The sequence below is a fragment of the Apus apus genome, chromosome 23, assembly GCF_020740795.1.
Source record: "Apus apus isolate bApuApu2 chromosome 23, bApuApu2.pri.cur, whole genome shotgun sequence".
Taxonomy (NCBI): Eukaryota; Metazoa; Chordata; class Aves; order Apodiformes; family Apodidae; genus Apus; species Apus apus.
The window spans coordinates 5161581-5183792 of NC_067304.1; the positions used below are offsets into that span (position 1 = coordinate 5161581).

The 22212-nt window shown below is 44.8% G+C and overlaps 1 protein-coding gene across 1 annotated transcript in view; it reads left to right on the plus strand.

Annotated features, from left to right (window-relative positions):
- The window catches only part of LOC127393846 (CUB and sushi domain-containing protein 1-like), a 71439-nt gene that overhangs the window by 27083 nt on the left and 22144 nt on the right, over positions 1-22212 (plus strand). The window contains 15 exon segments of the mRNA XM_051639332.1: positions 79-261; positions 1285-1467; positions 1609-1791; positions 1924-2106; positions 2242-2424; positions 2863-3045; positions 5195-5374; positions 6005-6187; positions 6870-7052; positions 7946-8125; positions 10116-10481; positions 11641-11832; positions 12033-12129; positions 12840-12925; positions 13296-13502. Coding sequence (XP_051495292.1) covers positions 79-261; positions 1285-1467; positions 1609-1791; positions 1924-2106; positions 2242-2424; positions 2863-3045; positions 5195-5374; positions 6005-6187; positions 6870-7052; positions 7946-8125; positions 10116-10481; positions 11641-11832; positions 12033-12129; positions 12840-12925; positions 13296-13502 — 2772 coding nt within the window.

Below are 22212 nucleotides of genomic sequence, written 5' to 3' on the forward strand. Positions count from 1 at the left end.
CATTTTTTGATGTTTTTTAAAATTTTTTGTTTGTTTGTTTGTTTTCCTTGCCCCATCTGTATTTCTTGTCCTTGGCAGAGGTGAAGTGTCCCCCCCCTCCAGGCATTGCCAACGGGAAGCACAGTGGCCAGCCCTCAGACACCCACCTGCCAGGCTCGGCCGTGCAGTACAGCTGCAGGGATGGGTATTCCCTCATCGGGAACGCCTCCATCAGCTGCACCCCCGAGGGAACGTGGAGCCGGCCCCGGCCCCGATGTGAAGGTGTGTTTGTGTTGGCTTCTCTCATCTTGCCCTGGGCCTTTTCTTTCTCCTTGGCTCTTGGTCTAATCACTGCAGATCACATCTTCAGTGAGAGGCAGAGACCAAAGGTCCCCCAGGCAGGAGGAGCTCTGTCTGCCTCTGTGGATTTCCCTTTCTGTGCCCCAGTAAGGACAGACTCTCAAGAGCAGTTAAATAATGATATTTTGTGTAAGAATAAGAATCAGTAGTGTTGACATGCCCATGACAGTGATGGAAGGGGTCAGCAGCAGGTACTGACTGCCCTGATCAGTGTCCTTCCACACCCAGGATGGGCTTCACCCCCCCAGCAGTGCCTTGTGCTCTTCCCTTCCAGCAAACGGCTGTGAAAGACCAGAGATCGAGAATGGGAAAACAACTGGGAAAAAGACCCTGTACAGACTTGGGGACCTTGTTGTCTTTGAGTGCGATTTTGGTTACGCCTTGAAGGGCTCTCAAGAATCTTGGTGCCAGTTTGGGGGCATGTGGGACCCTCCTGCCCCGAGCTGTGAAAAGAGTAAGTGGAACTGAGGAGCTGGGTGGTGGCTGGTTTCTTCTGAACCACCACGTGAGTGCACCTGGCAGGGTGCAACCACCTCACATTGGAGGTAAAGGGGCTGCTCTTCAGGACTGGAATGGAAAAACATGCACATACCTGTCCCCCCATCTTCACTCAGACACTTGTCTGTAGGGCTTTCATCTCTTTAAGTGAACCCACAAAGAGACAGAGAGCCAGGCTGGTGTCTGAACTTATTCTCAACCACAGAAAGTCCAGAGCAAGCTGTTAGGGCCACAGATTAAATTATCATTCTTGATGTGAATAAGCTCAAAAAACATGAAGGCTGGAAGATAATGAGAGTGGGAGGGAAGTATAATTCAAGCAGTGACAGCCAAGCTATTTGTCACTGCTTGTAAATGGGGCAGAAAGAAGTTAAAAGGCTGCCTTTCCTACCTTGGTGTTTGTGGTACCAGCTCTTCACCAGTCATGACTTTTTTTCCTCCTTCAAGTGCTGCAGTGTCCTTCCCCTCCAAATATCAAAAATGGGCAGCATGACAGCAAGGATGTGAAAGTGTTTGTCCCTGGAGTATCAGTGAAGTACTACTGTGACCCAGGGTACGTCCTTACTGGGAAAACAACAGTTTCTTGTTTGGCATCTGGAACCTGGAGCATCCCTTACCCCCGGTGTGATGGTGAGCTGCAAATGCTGTTCCCCACAGTGAAAAGGGGCCACTCGGCCTTCCCTGCGTTCTGACCTGGCAAAAACAAAAGGGGGAACCCCCAGCTCTGTCAGCCACTTCCCCAGCCCATGCTCTGTTGCTTTTCACTTCCAGTGATCACCTGCACAAGCCCCAACATCCAGGGTGGAGAAGTGGCTGGCGGACAGAGCACTGTGTACCATCCTGGAGCCAATGTCACCTTCCAGTGCCACCTGGGCTACGTGCTGCGGGGCAGCCGTGAAGCCAAGTGCCAGCCCGATGGCCGCTGGGCACCTGCTGTCCCCACCTGTGAGCCAGGTGAGCACGGGCACATGGGGGGCTAGAAGGAGGATGCTTAGAGCAATCCTTGTGCTGGAGAGGCCCCAAGATCCAGAAAACACAAACCCCAAAAGTCCATTCTGCTCTCAGTGAAGATTTCCTTCCCGGTAGGGCGGCTGTGTCCCTCCCCGGTGGTGATTGATCGCGGCCAGCACAACGGAGAGGATGTGAAAGTGTTTGCTCCTGGGATGTCTGTAAATTACAGCTGTGACCCTGGCTATTCTCTTACTGGAAAGACAACTCTGTATTGTATGGCAAATGGAACCTGGAGCATCCCTTACCCCCGGTGTGAAGGTGAGCTGTGAATGCAGTATTGCAGAGAAAGGGCAGACCATCCTGGTCATGAAGCTTTCCTGATTTCAACCTCACAAAACCAAAGGGGGAACCTGCAGCTTCCCCAGCCCATGCTCTGCCACTTCTCGCTTCCAGTGATCAACTGCACAAGCCCCAACATCCAGAATGGAGATGTGGCTGAAGGACAGAGTTCTGTGTACCAACCTGGGGACAACGTCACCTTTCATTGTCACCCAGGCTACGTGCTGCAGGGCAGTGGTGAGGCTGAGTGCCAGCCTGATGGCCGCTGGGTCCCCGCTGTCCCCACCTGCAAGCCAGGTGAGCATGGCCATGGCTTCTCTTGGCACAGCTCTGGCACTGTGCTCCAGGGCCCTGGCAGCCTTTGGGAAGCCAAAGGCTGGACAGCTCATGGCCAGGGACCATCTGCTTTTGAGGGAAGGGTCCCTCTCAGCTTGTTTGATTGCAGAGATTGTTTTGTCTGGGGGGGGAAAAGGGCATCTGGGGATCTGCAGAGAGGAAGTTTAGGGCCATCTCTGTGCTGGAGAGGCCCTGAGGTCGTGCTCTCTGCCTCACTCATACCACTTTGGGTGCAATAGTGTTTTGTTGTGTTAGGTGTGCTCCTCTGCTGGGCAAAATCACTAACATGCCATTGTCTGCTCCTGCCCTGTCAGTGCTGCCTTGTCCCCATCCCCCGTCGCTGCCCACCCATGTTATTCTGTCCATGCCCTTTTTAAATTTTGTTTGCTTTCCCTTTAGAGCTGCAATGTCCTTCACCACCAAATATTGACAAAGGAAGTCACAACAGCCAGGACTTGGAAGTTTTTACTACTGGGATGGTTGTAAATTATAGCTGTGACCCTGGCTACAGCCTCCTGGGAGAGGCATCAATTTACTGCACTGAATCTGGAAACTGGAGCCTCCCTTTTCCTCAGTGTGCAGGTACACTGTGGAGGTTATGGACAGTCTGGGAATTCCTGCCATCAAAAGCCTGTAGGACATGCCCTTTTCCCCAGTCTTCCCATGATGTTGACTCCTTCAGTCCTTCCCTTTTCTTGTTAGTTTTGTTTGTAAGTGTTTATCTGTGCATACCCAATATCCATTTTTAAAACAGCTTTGTGTAGTTGATATCCCTGTTTCTCCCTGTGTTTTCCTTCCCACTAGGTGGCTGTGGTGCTCCTCCAAACTTAACCTTTGCTGAGCTAGCTGAGGAATACAAAAATCTGACAGAATTTCCAGTCGGAAACACCGTGAGATACAGCTGCCAGCCGGGATACATGAGACACCCTGGAGTAGCGTCCACTCTGACATGCCTCAAAAACCACACGTGGTCTGAAGCGCTAGAGTTCTGTAAAAGTGAATAGCTCCATCTGTTTGGTGTTGGTTGTTGAAAACTGGCTAAGCTACAGCTGTGGGTTTCTTAAAGCAATTTTTTAAAAGAAAAAAAGATTCGTACATGGCTTCACTAGTCACATAGTTAGGGCAGCTATTGGCCTTTTAAAAATCACATCTTTTTTGGTGACTGATTGTGGACAGATCCTTAAGATATTTTCTCATAGTGCATTACAAAACCACAAGAGAGGAGTTTAAATGCAGCCTTGTTCTCTCCCAGGGAAGCAGTGTAAATTCCCAGAAGCACCAAAGAATGGCAGAGTTTTTGTTCTGACAGATCGTCTTTTCGGGTCAATTGCGAACCACTCGTGTGAAGAAGGGTGAGTCTCCTGCTGCCCCTGCTGCCCCTGCTGCCCCTGCTTTCTGAGCTCAGTGTTGGGCGAGTCACAGCAAAGGCTCCAAGCCCACTCCCCTGCACTGGCCATGCTCTCACAGCTGGCCAGGATTTGTGCTTTGGTTCCAGTTGTGCCACACTTGCCTGTGCAGGAAAGGAAAAAGTGTCTCTTATTTTTCACTGCCTGTGCTCAATATCCCACTTTGCAAACTTCAGTTTCAGCCTGCCTCCTCAGATGGCTACCCAACTGGAGCTAAGAGAGCAAGCAAGCCTGTGCTGTGAGGAGGCTCCAGAGGTTTGAAAGTCACTTGGATCTGAATCCCAGTTTAGCACCTGACCCATCCAATCCACAGTAATCTGGGATCATTGCTGTTCCTCTTGGATCTGGAAAGAAGGAGCTTGGTATCCCTTGTTCCCACGTGTCAAACCAAGACAAACACAGGCAGAATCAGGCTGCAGAAGGAAACCTCTGGGGGTGGTGTCAGAGTGGGAGGTAAAACCCAAACTGAGTGACTTGGTATCAACTGATATTTCTTTCTGTGTAACTCCAGGCACCGGCTGGTTGGACAGTCGCACAGGCGATGTGAGGTTTTTGGAGCAAATGTTGCATGGAGTGGTGTTCTTCCCATTTGTCAGAGTAAGTAGGTCACGACTAGATCTGGCCCTGAAATGCCAAATTAAGTCCCTAAAATAAAAAAGTGGCATGTCCTTAAAATAAACAGAACCTTAAGGAATAAGACTTTTAAAGCATCGTGTTCCTCTAGGATTGTTTTGTTTTGCTTGCTTAGTTCTAGGAATCTCGCAGATGCCAGCTTTTGATGTTTCAGAGCTCTGTAGAATGAAGAGTTGTGAGATGCCTGCAGGGATTTGACCCCCATATTTCACAAATATAAACAATAAATGAAGGAAGAAACGTGTCCTGTAGTGGAAGAGTGGGATATTGAGTAAAACTGAACTGAGATCTTCCAAAGATGGTGCTGTTATCCAAACCACAAGGCTGTTCTGCAGGAGTTGAGGGTTGCCATTAGTCTTTCCTTCAGATGGAATTGGTTTGGAAGGCACCAGGTTGCTATAATAAAGCAGTCGTGAGAATGGCTAACAGTGCTTATGGATTTCTATACCATTTAATATATTTCCTAGAATATATTTGCATTATTCTATTTATAGACACAAAACTATGTTTATACAATAAGGTGGTAACCCTCGGTACCTAAAGGAACTAAAATAGGCCTTGATGCTTGAAATTATTCAAGTGCTACCTGTGAAACTCCCCTGAGCAGTGGCAGGTTATGAATGGAATTTATAGATGCACAAATTACAGCATAGACATGGCTTACTCTTTGAGACAATGAATTTGTCTTTCAGAGGTGATGTGTCCAGCCCCACAGATCCAGAATGGGAAAGTATCTGTTCTCAAGTATCGCTACATGTACAGAGACACTGTTACCTTCAAGTGCCGTGAAGGTTTCACCTTGCGAGGCCACCACACAGCCCAGTGCCAGGCAGATAAAACGTGGGAGCCCCCCGTACCAGTCTGTGAGCAGGGTAAGTGTCAGCACACTGACCTGCCAGCAGATTCCTCCTGACTGCTCCTCCACACTCACTGAAGCCACATTTGGCTTTATCTTTCCTGTTTGCTCCAACTACTTTCAGGAGAAACCAGAAATTAATCCTTTTATTTACACTTCTCTCCTCACACAGATGAGCCAGGTTTTGGGTAACACTGTAAGTATGAGCATGGTTTGCACTTCTCTCACCCTGCTTGTTGCAAAGCATAATCCACATTCTCTTTGTTTCCCCAAAGTGAGAAATTTGGTAGCTTCATGGCAGGACACTGACTGTCAGAGAGGAGTGAAATTTTTGCTGGAAATATAAAGGCAGGATGATGGAAAACTAAGATAAATTTGTGCATTGTGTTTGCTCAATCAAATGTGTATTTTAAACTCTTAATGCTGCATCTAGATGGAGTGGCAGAACACTATCATCATCATCCTGGTACCACAAGGAAGCCAGGTAGGTCTGTTTTAAGAAGAGGCAAGATTTATTAAATACTACCTTCTCCTCCAAACCAGTCCTGCTTTTTACAGGGAAGAGGAGTAATTGCACTTTTTAACGCTCTTGCTATCATGTTTTTTACAATTAACATCACCCTCCCACCCTCTCCTCCTCTTTCAGTGGTGAAGTGTCTGCATCCTCCACGCATTGCTAATGGGAAACACAGCAGGCACCTGTCAGACACTTTTGGTGTAGGAGCCCTCGTGCACTACCACTGCAAACGGGGCTTCTCCCTAGTTGGGAACAAGTCTGTTCGTTGTACAGCACCTGGAGTCTGGAGCCGTCCCCTCCCTCGCTGTGAAGGTGTGTTTGGGCTCCTTCCACTGAATCTTCTCAACTTTACACGTGTTAAACATTAAGTTATATTTGTGAGAGGACTTGGTGAAACCAGCTGTTGCTTCAACAAGCTCCACCACTAAAGAAAGAAAGAGGCCTCTGGCCAAGAAGAAGGTCTCTGTGGCCTCCGTGGTCTTTGTCTTGCACAAGTTTCACAGTTTAGAGGGTTCTTTATACCCTCCCTGTCGGCAGCTGGGTGTGAGCCCAAGAGCTGGGAATGGAACAACAATCAGATTGGAGTCCCTCTGTTGGCCTGGAGACATCACTACAACTGAATGTACCACTGATAATGTCCCAGCAAAGACGATGCTGGGCCATGTTCCTTTGTGTTGGCAGAAACGTGTGTGGTGCCACGTGCTTCACAGATGATCTGGGGTGAAGTGGGTGCAAAGGGTGGGCAGGGCTGGCTCTGCCAGTGGATCCAGGGCTGTGGGAAGAGAGGGTACAGCCATCCACAAGTCCTTAAAAGTTTCCCCTCCTGCCTGTATGAGCTCTGGTTTGATCTGCACAAAATCAGTTGTTGAGTCTTGGTGAAGAAATGAAAAATGAACAATCTAAGGGCTGTGAAGCTGTGGTGCCTTAGTGCTCTCTGGCAGCCCATTGGGATCCTCATGTCAACACTGCTGTTTGTCTGTCCCTGACTTTCCAGTTGTGAAGTGTCTCCATCCTCCAAACATCACCAACGGGAAGCTCAAAGGCAACATCTCTGACAGTTTTTCCTATGGAGAATCTGTATCCTACACCTGCAATCCTGGCTATGCACTGCTTGGGAATGCTTTCATCAACTGCACTGTGTCAGGAACCTGGAGCCAGCCACCTCCTCAGTGCAAAGGTGTGTGAGTGCTTGGTTTGCTCATATTGTTTGAAGTTTGTGGTGGCAGAACCATCAATTCTGGCAAGCAATTTTAATCTTTGCATGTTTTCCATCTCTGCTCTTGTTGCTATGAATGAGCTCATAGTGACTTTCTTCCAGTAAAACCTTTTTATCTTTAGCAGAAGAGTAGAAACTTTTTCCTTCCCTTTTTGTGTGCCTCACTCCCCAGTTATCACAAACAGGAAGGAAAGGGAAATATTGTATCAGAGAATTTATCTCTGACGAATGGTCTGCTGCTTACACACGAGCCTGACTATTCCCTTTCTTGGAAAATGCCTGGATATCTGTAACTTGGCATTTCTGAGTAGCTCTTTGTGAAGGTCAGTCATCGGGCAAAGCAATAAAGGCAATTTCATGAATGTCACAAGATTCCTAGTATGGGTGTTCCTGCATGGAAAACTGGACATTCACTGGAATAAATGTATCACCCAGTCAAAGTGCTTCCTTGGTGGAGTTGCAGCCACCTCAGTGACTCAAGAGTTGAAAAGCCTTGGATAACAATGGGAGGAAATAACCTACCAATTGCTTATGTAAATAAGTCAAGAGGCTCTTTAAAAGAAGCAGTCTCACTGGAAAGTTCACCCTGCAATTCCACATTCTCATGGTTTTGAAGTGTCCTTAGTAACTATTATGTGTGATAGCAAAAATAAATACTAAAAAAAAAGAAGATGTGAAACAAAGGTGAAAAAATAGATGTTGATGTGACCCCTTTGGTCTCCCCTGAGAACAATCTCCTCCAGAATTCTTGGGCTTGGACTGTGAAAAGTGATTAGACTCTTAAATGGAAGGAACTAACTCATTATATTGAAATAAGTGGTATGAACAGCTTTTTCTGTTACTTCCAATTTCAGAGATCAGATGTGTATTCCCAGAAGTTCAAGGTGTTAAGAAAGACATACGAGGAAATACTTACAGCTCGGGGACCAAGCTGACTCTTGAATGTGATGATGGCTACACGCTGGAAGGCGTCAGCCAGATTCAGTGCCAAGAGGACTTCAGCTGGGACTCTCCTCTACCAGCCTGTAAACTGAGTGAGTGAAATGTAACTGAAGCCAAGATCAAACCGAAAGGGGCAAACACATTTGAAATATGCAGAAGTCTTTCTGTATTAAAAAAACAAACCCGAAACATATATATTAAAAATGGTGTGGTTTTTAAGAAATCCTGTCCCGTAGGCCTAAGCAGTAAAAGCTTCATTGATAAAGTGATTAATCACTACAGTTGGGACACATCATATTTTGTTAGAACAATGTGCTGATTTTTCTTTTTCCTCTTCCCTTCAGCATCACACAAGTCTGGTTCAGTAGGCCTGGGTAAGCAGCTTAGAATTTTTTTTGTTTGTTTTTTTGGTTTTTTTTGTGGCCAGATCTTCAGCTTTCTGCAGTGGCCCCAGAAGCACCATTTCCCTCTGCTTGCTGTGAAGACCTGCCTTGTTATGTCCTTTGTGTTGATTCGTTTTAAAATACACAGTGAGAATAACACATGCTCTTCCCTCTCAGGAGTGGCAGCTGCAGGAGTTCTACTTCTCCTGGGGGCAGGCATTGTCTGGATAATTATTTCTAAGCAGAAGGAAGGGTAAGGAGGTCTTCTGGTTCCTTCATGTCCTTTGTTGCCAAGTCCCAAGTTTTATACACTTTACACACTTCAAATATTTGCTGGCTGTGCCTGGATCTTGTAATTTTCTATCTTCAGCTCATGTTTACAAACTGTACAAGTCACAGCAAACCTGGAATCAATGGTGTGGTTATGTGGTTTTCTTTCAAGACTCTCTTCCTTAGAGGAAAACCAACCTGAGTGTTCGTTTACAAACCAATACACTTCCTTGTTTTCTTTTTTTTTCTTTCACTTAGCTACTATAACACATATGAAAGCTACAGTTACCAAGCCCCTCTCACCCCGAACACGGAACAGAAATATTCATGTCTTCCACAGAAGGTATGGATTTATATTCCTCAACATAAAATATCAGTTATAACTGCAAACTTGAGTTGTTCCACCATAGTCATTCCAGTAGAAAACGTCCTTCAATCTTCTGTTAAACATTCTGGGAGGGCCTGTTTCCTTTTCAATACTCTGAAGAGATGACACAGACTTCCAGCCTTGCCTCTGATTGTTTTTGTTTGTAAGGATTACCTATCATTTTAGAGAGCTTACTGTCTAAAAACCTCCCTTAGCAGCAGTAGCATAAGAAAAGGTCTCTGAACTGGGCCTTTGGGGTTTTCTGCTTGCTTTCACACCTACTGCAATGCCATTTTTACTTACAGGTAAATCTATTTTCTATGCTGAATCTGTTAGACACTAACAACGAACTTTCTGTGTCAGCAGCACTCTGAAAACAAGCAGTTTTGCCTACAAAATGGCACCTGCAAACTTTACCTTTTTAATTATTTTTTTAAGGCCAGTTTCAGAGAATTCATCCTTCCAAACAATAGATTTCCCAGAAATTCGCTCCTCCCTCCCCGAGTTATAATGAAATCTCTAGACATCAGTGTGAAAACAGGAAAAGCCTCATTGTAACCCCAGGACGTCATCTTTTTCCTAGGCTGGGGACCCGTGCTGCCACTAACCAGGCCCAGGACTCGTTCCCTGCACAAGGGAGCAGCTGCGTGGAAGCATCCCCCCCCCCCCCACACCGAGACCGAAATTCTGGGGCAGAAAAAAACCAAACCGGAGGTGCTTCCCTGTAGAAACATTAATTCTGCTTCTGCTCCCAGTAATTACTGTGAGGATGGGACAAGGCTCAAGCTGCACAGCTGCTGCTTCAGAGGGGTTCTGTGCTCTGCCCCTGCTCAGTGTTTCTGCCCACACACCCCGTGACGAGCCGGACCCACAACCCCATCCCTGCATGTGTGGAAGCCACAGGTTGTTAAACCAAAATCTGTCTTAAACCAGCAGCTGCGTTAAGGTCCGCAGCGTCTTCTCCCAGCAACGCTTTATTTGCAGCGTTCCTCTGTGGACGCTTCACCCAATAAAGCCTGAACGTGGGACAAGAACCGCTCGGGGTTGTCGCGTCTCTTCCAGCGAGCAGAGCGTTAAGCCGCGGTTGTTTCTTACCGCCGCCGGGCACGGCGCTTTGTCTCCCCGAGGAGCGGGCTGCTCCCCTGGAGCCAAGGACCGCTTGGGGTTGTCAGGCGGCGCTGACAGGGCAGCTCCCCCCGCTCCGAGCCTGCCCCGCGCTGCCCGGGGCCGCGGCGCGGGAAGGGGCGGGTTCCCCGGGCCCCCCGTGGCGGCGGGGCCGGGCGGGGCCGCGCATGCGCCCCAGCCCCGCGCTGCGTCTCGGGGCCGCCGCGATGGGGCCGCTGCTCGCCCGGGGCCCGGGGCTGCGGCTGCTGCGGCTGCTGCGGCTGCTGCCCGCGCTGCTGTGGCTCGGCGGGACGCGGGCTCAGGGTGAGGAGAGGGGCCCTGGCTCCCCGCAGCCCAGCGGGGGAGCTGAGGGAGGGAGGAGGAAGAGGGCTCGTCCTGTCCTCCCGGAGGGGGCTGCGGGAGGAGGGGGGGAAGCTCCCGGGGCCCGGAGCTCCCGGGGCCCGACGCTCCCGGGGCCCGACGCTCCCGGGGCCCGAAGCTCTCGAGGCCCGAAGCTCCGGGGCCCGACGCTCCCGGGGCCCGAAGCTCTCGAGGCTCGAAGCTCCCGGGCCCGAAGCTCCCGGGGCCCGAAGCTCTCGAGGCCCGAAGCTCCCGGGCCCGAAGCTCCCGGGCTCGAAGCTCCCGGGCCCGAAGCTCTCGAGGCCCGAAGCTCCCGGGCCCGAAGCTCCGGGGCCCGAAGCTCCCGAGGCCCGAAGCTCCCGGGCCCGCTCGGGGCGGCGCTGGGGAGGGAAGGGTCTCGGGGCGGCGGGTCCGGTGGGGCCGGGAGGCGGGGGGTGCTGGCCCCGAGCCCCGGTTTGGGGGTTACGTTTTCTTTTTTTGTGGCTTGGTGAACCTCCAAGCGATGAGGCTGTCTCTAACGGGTGTCGTCCGAGAGGAGAAGGCCTCTCGCGTGTAAGTCTTGTGGAAAACTGGGCGGATCTGGCACTTGTGCCCGGGTTGCGAGGTCTTGAACGCGGTCCTGGTGCCCCGGAGGGTTTCACACCTTCAGCGTTAACCGCACCTCGAAATGCCCCAGGGTCTGCGGGTCTCGGGTGCCTGGGGTAGCTGGTTCCAGGGCCCCCTTCACGGTCTGCCTGGCTTTTTGCCTCGGGAAAGGAAATTAACCGCGTGGCCGCTGTTTGTTCTCCCTGCCGCAAGGTAAGGAAGCGCCTCAGCGCGGTGGGTGTGCGGCGCGCTCCGCCCGTGCTCGGCTGCGGGCGGAGAGGGGGACGGTGGAAAGCGCGAGGAAACGTGTTGTCTGGGTAGAGTGCTGAGGAAGAACTTGAGAAAACAAATAAGCGACCTGCAGTAGCGTAGAGTCGGACAGGGGGTGCGGTTGAAGTGTGAGTTAGCAAATTGAAAGGTGGTGAAACGCAAAGACGGCTCTGGCTCTTCAGGATGTCAGCGCTTTGATTTACTAAGGAGTTCTTGAAACCTTCTGAATTCGCCTCAGCGTTGCTTTTGCCTTCCCCTTGCCCCCCAGACGGGTGTCCAGCCCCCGAGAGGCTGCAGTACGCGGAGCCCGAGGAGGGGGTGAGCACCGGGCAGAGCTTTCCCGTCGGAAGCACCGTGTCCTACGTCTGCCGACCAGGCTACATGAGGATCTTCGGGAAATCAGCAACTCTTACATGTGGGGAAGACTTGCAGTGGTCACCCATAGAGCAGTTCTGCACGGGTAACGTGTGCCTGAGCTCCTTTGCCTTTGACATTTAACAAGTTAATTGTTTTTCCAGTGGGAATTAGTCTTCTGTAATTTTTTTAAGCAAAGCTTGGAAAATGCAAACGACTGTAGGAGCAATATATGCCACAGACTGAGCCTTTGTGCGTGACTACAAAGATGTTGATTGTTTTTCTTTTCTTTCCCCTTTTCCCCAGAGAGAAAATGTAATCATCCAGGAGAATTAGAACATGGTTTTATTACTGTAACAGATCTTACATTTGGTTCAAAAGCTACTTTTTCTTGTCAAAGAGGGTAAGTATTTTGGTGAAGTGACTGAATCCTTTTTCACTTTCTTCTGAATTAGACCAGATTTGAACCAAACTGAAACTTTCTTATGCAGGTTCCATTCAAGTTCTGACTTGAAATGTCTTCTCCTGAATTACACCTGCAGAATTAAAATCACAGCTAATTTTTATTTAATTCCCTGCTTTTACTTTCTGTTCACATCAACCAAGGCTTAAGCTTTTTAGTGAGATTCTGCCGAGTGAAAACGAGTGTTACCTTTAATAACTTTTTTTAATGCTTCTCTGTCAGAGAGAATAAATATATATATGTCACCCTTCATTATTATTTTGAATAATGGCCCACCTGCCTGTATATAGCAAATTAGCTCAAAAGCACTGACCTTCTACACAGTTTTTTTCCTCTTTTTGCTTTTAACAACTTATTTTTCAGTGTTAGTAACTTCAGGGCTTTAGTATTAGAGGGAACATGTATTAGAATGGTGAGACTTCCATCACTTCCTGTAGTGATGTCTCAGTTGCTTCTCTTTAGTTTTCAAAGCTGAGACTGTCAGCATAATAAAAAAAAAATAATTAAAATGCCATTACCATTAAAACAAAAACTGGGTGTGTCATGTCCTCATATTCACAAAACACAATGATACAAAGTTTCTAGCTGCTTGTTGGAGAAACAAGAAATTTCTTTAAGTTTCACCTCTTCAACGGTTCTTTCTTGTCTAGGTTCAGATTAATTGGAACTAGTGAAATTTCCTGTGTAGTTAAGAATAAAGGTGTTGACTGGGATAAAGATCTTCCTTTCTGTGAAAGTAAGTAAATGACTGTGTTTAAGTTTAGATTGAGATGGTGATAGTTTGTTTACAAAGAGCTGTGCCATGAGCTTTCCAGTTTTGTTTTGTTTTTTTTAAACTAGTGGGGATGTGCCTGAGGAATGAGCACTGAAAAATACCAGTTATTGTGGTAATTGGCTCATATTATTTAAAGTCAGTGTTGTCTTGGGATTGAGACTCCCTGCAATAAATGGCCTTTGGTAGCTCTGGGGTATAACTGTAGCTTGTCTTAGGAATAACTACATGGCAGATTTTAAATTAAATTCTTTGAAAATCAAGGCTCGCCATCTCTGAGACAAAAAAGGTAACAGCAAAATCCTGTTGACTAATTGGTGTGGTTTATTTCTAGGAATTCCTTGTGGGCCACCTCCAGACATACCCCACGGGCACTACACACCAGCAGCCGACTACGTGTATGAGACAGCAGTGACCTACACCTGTGATCAGGTGCCAAAAGGCTCAGATCCCTTCTCCCTGATTGGCTCAGCTACTATTTTCTGCACTTCTGATGAACACTTAAATGGAATTTGGAGTGAACCTCTTCCAGAATGTAAAGGTTGTTGGCATTTTTAATGGACTTCTTTATTATAGCCTCTGTGACTCCAAAACGTCAAGGTCTGTCCCATTTTTTGGAAGGAGACAGGAGGGTTGGGGGTGGGAAAGGAGCTCCCTCTAGAAAAGAAGAAAAATCCTCTGGTACTAGATTTGGTATAGTTCCAGTGGAGATCAGATCCACTGTGTTATGGATATTGATCAGGACACAGAATGTGACTAGCATTTTAAGTTAAAACTTCAAAAATCTGTATGTTGGGAAAAGTGACACAGTGGAGGAACTGAAAGACCATAAAACCTGAGCAGCTGAAGAAAAATTGTGTGAACTGCAAGAACATGGAAGGTAGATGATAAGTGGTAAGGAGATAATGAAGAACACTGTATCTAAACACTGCTACTATGAAGGGCAGAAATAAGTGCAAAGCCCAGCAAGCAGCATGTCTTGCTTTGCAGATGGAAGGAGGGGCACCAGGTGCTTGCATCTTGTTACTTGAGCCCTAAGCAGTGTCACTTTGTTGTCTGAAATTCTGCCACTGTCCAGGAGTATGTCCTTTGGAAGTGGAACATGATTATATCAATTATTACAGTTTCTTATTTATCCATGTACTGATACACCTCAACAGTTCAAGCCCAGGACCTTCTCTTTCAAGAGAAGAACCTGTTCACCAAACCCCTCCAAAACAATTTGAGCAATTAGATAAGGATGCTGTGTCTGTTGCAAAGAGACTTTTAACAAATGTTTCAGAGCTGTTTTTCTTTTAACTCTTTCAGTGGTCAAATGTGATAACCCAAAAGTTGAAAATGGAAAAAAAGTATCTGGTTTTGGACCTTCCTACAGCTACAGGGACTCAGTCAGGTTTGAGTGTGATCCAGGGTTTTTCATGAACGGGTTGAACATCATTACCTGTGGAGAAGATAACACCTGGTCTCCTGCAAAACCAACTTGTGAGAGAAGTAAGCCTTTAAATAAGAAAATAACTTTCTCTTGTATGTCGAGAATGTTGTAAATCTGTCTTAGGTAAATTTTTAAATCATAGCACTGTCGTTGGAAATCAGAAGCTAAGGAGTTGATATGGAGCCTCATCAACTATTTCAGGCGTTAGAGTGACTCTCAACTCCAAAGACTTTTCAGATGGCAGTAGGTTGCCCAGGGAGGTTGATCGCCCCTCCCTGGAGGTGTTCAAGGCCAGGTTGGATGAGGCTTGTGCAGCCTGGTCTGGTGGGAGGTGTCCCTGCTCATAGAGGGAGGTTGGAACCTGATGATCTTCAAGGTCCCTTCCAACCTTAACCATTCTGATGGTGTGAGTTGAGTTACAGATGTGCATGTAGGAGTTGTGTGGATACACTGCACCAGGGTGTTTGTTCTAGTGGTTCTGCATGTAAATAGGGGAGAAAAGATATGCTTCTGAATTCTGATAAAAAGAACTAGGAGTGTCCACAATGAGGAAACCGACAGCATCCATCTAGAGGAATCAAAATAATTACAGAGTCTGCTTAAGTGTTCCCTAATGAGTGAGCTGGATGGAGCACCTGGAAATTATTCTAGACCTTACAACAATAAATAATTTCTTAGCTGCCACACAGTAAGATCCTATTACCTCAATGCCTGTAGTGGTATTTCTTTTAAGGCTCATAAAGGAAACGTTTATACTTAAAATTGTGGTAAAGTTAACTGTTCAGATATGCTGATCTCTTTTTCTCATACAAAAGTAATTATATTTGTGGAGTGAGTTAATGAATTATGAAACATTTAAAGTTTATTATCACTAAACTTACTTTTAAATTAATTGATTAGTTACTGAAGATCGATGTGGTGCCCCGAAGATCACAGCTGGGACAGTGATTCCAGCTCAGTCTGTGTATGGAAGAGGAGAATCTGTTCAGGTCAAGTGCATTGCTGGCTGCACTTTCCCTGATGGCACTGGGGAGATGACAGCAACTTGTCAAGGACAGAATACATGGAGTTATTTAAAAAACTGTACATGTGAGTAAAACTGACAATTGGCAAAATCAAGGGCAGAGGGACAACTCCTTGAGTCTGCTTCATGTGCCACCTCTGTGCTTGGCCTTTATTTCCTTAATTTTTTTCTCCTCTCTTTCCAGGTGGGCCTGTGAGTTCTGGTTTCACTCCACACATAGATTTTGGTAGAGTAGTTGATGGACAAAAACCTTCATATTCTGTTGGGGATTTTATTAAAATTGAATGTTATGCAGGCTACACGTTACATGGTGAAGCTCAAATTCAGTATGTTGGAGAAGACCACTGGGTTCCTGGAGTGCCAACCTGCCATTTAAGTAAGTACCAACTGAATGAAAAGACATGGGACCTTCTTTTGTATTCAGGAGAAGTCATTCAATGCAAAGTTCTTTATTTTGATGTAAGAAATACAGGTTTTGGTAAAATCAATTTAAAAATAGGGATATTTAAAGTTAAATAAATGTTAGGATATTAACTGGCCTGTGTTGATAGTACTGCTTGATTAATTTGAAATGACTTTGTGAATATTTTTTATAATGTTTGTATAGAAAGCATTTATGATCCTCTGGTGATACTGTTTCCCTCTGGTTTTAGGTGCTTACGTTATTGCCATCATCTGTGGTAAGTATCTTATCAAACCTGAATGAGACAAGATGTGGATTTCATTTCTTTAATTTAGAATTGATACTCTGGTCATCATGACATAACATGATTTTGGAGTTTTGGTTACTGTAAAAATGCTTGTCTGCTCCTAAAGCTGCATATTTCAAGAAAAGATTGCTTAGGAATTATAGGTTACATTATTGATAAATATTTACTTTTTCATGTTAAATATTTACTTTTTCACTGTATGTGATGCATTAGATTTCAAAGGCAGAATTCCACAACTTGGTCACTTTCAGAAACACTTCAGAGCTTGGTTTTGCTTGAAGCTTGAATGAATTAACTGTGCCAGTAATCTTACCACTTCCTTATAAACTTGTAAAAAGTCGTATGGGGATGTTGATACACCTCTTTTAATGGTACTTGGGCTGGTGGGGTGGTAAAGTCTTGATGGTCACTGTTCTTGAGCTGAACTATCTTTAAAAGTCTTGAGTAAAGCATCAAGTACATATTTATGAAATAAGCCATGCAAATTTTAAAGGGTTTTTTTGGGGGAGGAAAGGTTGTATGGGACTGTGGATTCAGACTGTGCTATTTCTGCTACAAATTTGAGGCTTTTTTTGTAGAGCTAGAGGTGGTCTTTATCACTCTAAGGCTTTTTAAAAATTCTTCTTAAAGTGATTGTGGCAGTTGTGGTGTTCCTGGCAGCCTTCTGGGCCTATAAGAAATTCTTTTCACAAAATGGGTGAGTAAGCCTACTTTATTATTATTATTATTATTATGGCAAAGTTCTACATGACTGAGCAAAAGCAGTGCTAACATGTATGTGAGTTTCTTGAGCTTTATCTGCCCTTTCTTCTTCAAATGCCTGATGGTTACATGTGAGCTTGTCAGAGCTGAAGTACCTAACAACCTGTTTGACTTCTTGTGTCTGCTGTTTGGATAAGCTGCTAATTAACTTGCACTCATTTCAAAGAAGGGATAACCCCTGTTCCTAGGCTTCCATTTGGCATAGTTCACTAGCTGAGGGAAGTGTTGTTTGCATCTGCTCTAAGAACATGCCAGTTTACCTCTTAAAACCAGTGGTGGTGTGGGCTTGTGGTGCTTTGTTGCTTGGATACACTCTGGCATCACTAGATCTCACAGGCTTTAAGATCCAGAGTGGTTTACATGACCTTGGAAGCCTTGGAGGTGACCTAAGGAGCTTCCTCTGCATAAGATGCACCACTGGCAGTGGGGGTAACTGGACCATCACTTAAGTCTTGTGTTTAGGATGTGCAGCACCTTGGATAAAATGACATGGGCTTAGTTACAAGGAAGATATGAAAAGATGGATGTCAAGACATGTTCCTCTGCTGCTTGAGAAAGCTGATGGTCAGCTTGGCTGCTGGGATGTTTCATGCGTGGATCTACTGAAGTTTTTTCTCCTGCAGCAGCAATGATAGGTGTCCCTATGTTAAAGACTTGCAAAATCAACTCTAAAATACTGGATGCATAAGTAGTAGTGGTCTGGTTTTAATAAGATGTGTGGAGCCTTTTGAACTTGATTTTCTCAACAATTCATTGCTGTGTGTGCTTTCTCATGGATGGGTGGCAGGAGATTTAAATGGCTCTTTGCTCCTTGCTTCTTGCAATGATGTTGTATTTTGTCTTCTTGATAGAAGCCTATTTTGTTGGAGAAATAGTTTGTAACATAGAAAATACTGGAAATTCAGAGTAAGTCAGGTGGTACACATAGCATGGTTTGATAAGCAGCTCATCACAACTAAATTACCTTTTCACAAAATCTGTTGGAATTCACCTGGGGTATGTGAAGCAAAGGAAGGGATGCTGTAAATATAGCAAACCAGGGGAAATATTCCTGTGATTCATACTTGTAATGAAGTACACACAGTCCCACTTGGGAAAACCCTGGAGTTAGCTTATACCCAGGGAGGCTTTAGGCTTAGTATCTTCCATATAGGCAGTAAAGTGTTGTTACAAAGACCTGAGTGGCTCTGTAAGCAGAGTGGCTGTGTACCTGTGTGCTGCAAAGTAACTCAGTGCTTTGGAGCAATCCCTTTTCATCTGTGACTTGGATAATCTGCAGTCTGGATGGTCCAAGGAGGCGTATGTGGGAGTTAGAAAGTGCTGTCCTAGTACTTTTGCTTTTGTCTGTGGAGGGTGTAGGAAGGAGGAGGGATCTAAAGCAACATAACTGAAAATTATAGGATGTTGTATTCCTGAGAATTTTACAACATGAAAAGTCTTAATGTGCCCAGTGCTTAAGCTTCCTGGCTGTGAACATCTGACTATTAAACCTCTTTCTTGTCTGAGAAACCTCATCTAATCTCCTTTTATTAAGGCCTAGATCTCCCTCTTTAGTTTTCTGAGTTTCTGATACAGTTGAACCTCTGTGAACTGTTGTGCTGCCAGTGCCTCATACTTGCTGGTTTGTAGTCTTCAAATTGCAGCAAAAAATCTGTTCTTGCCCTTTCTTTCTTGTGTGTTTAATCTGCCAGTTTTATAGGACATTCAATTAGAACTTTTTCCCCTTCTGCTGTTCAGCTCATACACAGTTGATGAGAGTTGCAAGGAAACATGTATTTTAAAAACTAATGTACCAGCTGAGATGGAAGAAACTGCACACATGAATTAATTGAATCTTAACAAGGTATACAACTTTCCACTTCATTTGGACTTTTGCAACTGAGCTTAAATGTCTTTTTTTTAATTATTATTATGGTTCACTTAGAATTTCAGAAGTGTAAAACCTGGCTAACTGAGAATCTCAGTTTCCTGTAGGAGAGACTATTTTGGGATGATAGGACATATTCCATAAAGAATTGTCAGTCAGTGTCACAAATGATGTCTCCCAGTGGTTGCCCTGTTATATATCTTGGCTTGTCGTTAAAGGATGTGGAATATATTTTTCTCTAAAAATAGAAACTGTGGATGTTCTCAGTAAAACACTTGCACCTCTTTCAGTCAGGTGAAATGGATTCCAGTGGTGTGTTACTTTTGTTAGGGTCAACATAGGAGTTTGTTTGGAACTGATTTCCTCTCCTGTGTTTTCACATAGTGCTTAGCCCAGTACTCGGGTGCGTTGATGGCAGCAACAGTTGCTCCTGCACTTCTGTAGGGTCAAATTAGCTCTTTCAAAAACCTCACTTTTCAAACCTTGTTACAACAGGACAGATTTAAGGCCAGACAGCTTAGTTTACCTGTTCCTTGCCAGCATTTTGTCTTAACAATTAAAGTTTGCACTACAAATACTTTTGTAAACTCTTCCTTATCTTCACTTGTGTTGCTCTTCACCATTACACAAACTCTGAAAAGGTAATGGATGAAACTTGGTCTCTTATCCTGGCTTAATGCAAAGGTCTTTCCAAATGCATGGTCTTTTTTTAAAGAGCAAGTGAATTGTCAGTCTTTTTTTATAAGTTTGAGATGGCATATAGAAAAATTAAGCTTGGAGTTAGTTCCAGAATAATGTATGGATTAAGGAATATCATCTTTACCTCTGAAGTAAGATGTTTCTGAGTGAAATAGGATTAGTTTGGTTTATTTCTGGAGAGAGGAAAAAGAAATCAAGAGAGAGACTAGAACAGAGTTCTTATTTCAAATCTTTTGCACAGGACAATGATAAAGAAATGAATAGCCTGGTATGTGTGCACACTATTAACTGCTGCATTTTTCCTACAGTACCTGGAATTCCATAGAGACTTAGAGGAATAGTGCAGAGGTTTGATGTGGGGTTTCTTCTGTAAAGCAAAACGGGAGTTACTCAGGAACTTGAAAACACACAGATATGGATGTAATAATGAATTTTAATGCTCATCTGTTTAACTGCTGTAAATCTGCTAATAATGGATTGCAAAGTCATTTCTCACAAATGAATATTCAGCTTCTGCTTATAAAATATGTGCTAAACAACATGCTGTATGTAAAATAAATTTATATGGGATGCTTCTGATGTAGTCTCCAAATTAGCTAGGAATCCTGTAACCCTTCTGTCTGATCTCAGTTTCTGATAATGCTTGGGCACGTGCCATTCATTACTTTAAAAGATCTATTTGGATCAAATGCTTTTCTGCTCTGTGGTCATTCTTAGAAGTTCAATGGATGAAATGAAGGAAAAGTCTCCTTAGTCTGGGAGTTGCTTAGTAAGAAGAGGACAAATAATGGTTTAGTTTCATGACTTTACCTGTTGATTTAATGATAAAACTAAGGATGTGCTTTCAGTATAAATGTAAAAGCTGTTTAAATGTAAAATCTCTGATTTGACTTGTTTTTTTGTTTTAGGAAACATGACAGCACTCCCTGTACTGCCGAATATAAGATCTGTAAAGCATGAATGACCTTTTTTGGGGGTGGGAGAGAATTTGCAGTTGAATATATCTATCAGAAATGGAATATTATTGCACTTGCCTTGAGTTTCTGTAGATTAATTATCTTGTTCTATGTCTTATACTACTGATTAACTGTCATAGGGAGTTTATTGATAGGATAAGAATAATATATATATATATCTGCTTTCCTTGTGGGCCACTCATACTGTCTTTTCTGTGTATGTGGAATGATCTTAAAGGCACTTACGTGTAGCCTGCAGGAGTGTCTGTGTCAGCAGAAGTACTGGTCATGTCACTGTCACAGCACCTGCTGCTGCTGCCTTCAGTGCTACCTCTTTACCTCCAGAAGACTGTCCAATCAATGTCAGTTGTTCTCACTTAAAACCTGAATGTGCTTCTTGTTCGTTGTTGCGGTTGAGGCAGTGAACAACATGATGTCTCTTGGATTCTGAAATGTTTTACTGTTCATTTCCTTAAGAGATTGGTGCCATTGGTGCTGTGTCTTTATAAAACTGTCAGTTTAGATCTTAGGTATACTACCTCTTTGTTTGCCAAAGTTGGTTTCTGTATATCTGATGAATTGTGCCTTTAAATCAGAGTTTTAGAGCTTTTCCATTGCCTTTAAGAAGGGAAAAAAAGCCATCTATATTTTTGGCTCTTGGATATAGTCCCAGAAAGACTACAGAGGATTTGTTGGAATGGAGAACTGGAAGTTCCTATAGCAAAGGTATCCCCTGTCTTTAAATTTGTTGGCCTGTCGACAGAAGGTGCCTAATTAAATGAACTGTTGAGGAATCAGTGGTACCCATCTCCTGTCAGGAGCAGAGTATAAATACCCTAGGATGCTTGTTTGTTTTGTTGAGCCTTGATGTCAGTTTTAGAGAGAATTTTGTTGCTCTTCAGGATAGAAAGGACGCTGTATGGGTCTAGATTCCTTGCTTTTTTTACTTGGAAATCATCTCTTCCACATACAGCATTGCAAATCTGTGTACAGACACTGATGCTAGGTCTGCCTCTGTAATGCTAGACTGAGCACCTGGTGGGGTTGAGAAACAGTCTTTCCCTGCCTGACTCCCTTCTCTTGCCATGTTAAAGGAAAACCAGACCAGCTTAGCTGCAGGAATGAAGGAGTGGGTGTGCTGGAAGTGACAGTAGATGTGGTCTCTCTTCAGGTATCTGCTTACTTCATCAAGCATTTTAGTCAAGCCTGTGATTCCAGGAGCTCCCATCACAGAATCTGCTGTGAGGTGAGACTCAGATGTGCATTGATAGCTGTTACTTTAAAGGCATATTTTCTATTTCTAATTCCTTGTTTAAGCTAAAAGCTTAATTAGGAAAGGTTTTGGCTTTGTGAATCTCTGAGTTTGCTGCCAACATGCAGGCAGCCTGTAGGAACCAGTTGTCCCAGAAAAACCCACTTGCCTCACTTCAGAAGACTGAGGCAGCTTTTAAGCTCTGGCTTGTCTGTGGTGGATTGGCACTGCTCTCCACTGTCATGAGCAGATTGAGTAACAGAACTGTTCAGGGCGTTATAGGGCTTTTTGGGACAGTCCCAGCAGTTGTATTGTCAGTGTTCATAGTAGTATTTGGTTATTAAAAAGGGGTTTTGGCCACACAGAATGGCTTGCTGTTCATTGCCTGGCTGATATGTGGTTTGATAATTGTTTGTACATACTATGACAACGCACTGGGAATTGAGCATGTTGGTCACTAGCTTGATTGTGTGTGGCATCTTCAATGCTCTGAAATACGCTGAAATGCACTTAGTGCTAAAGTGAAATAACTGTAAGAAATGGCCTTAT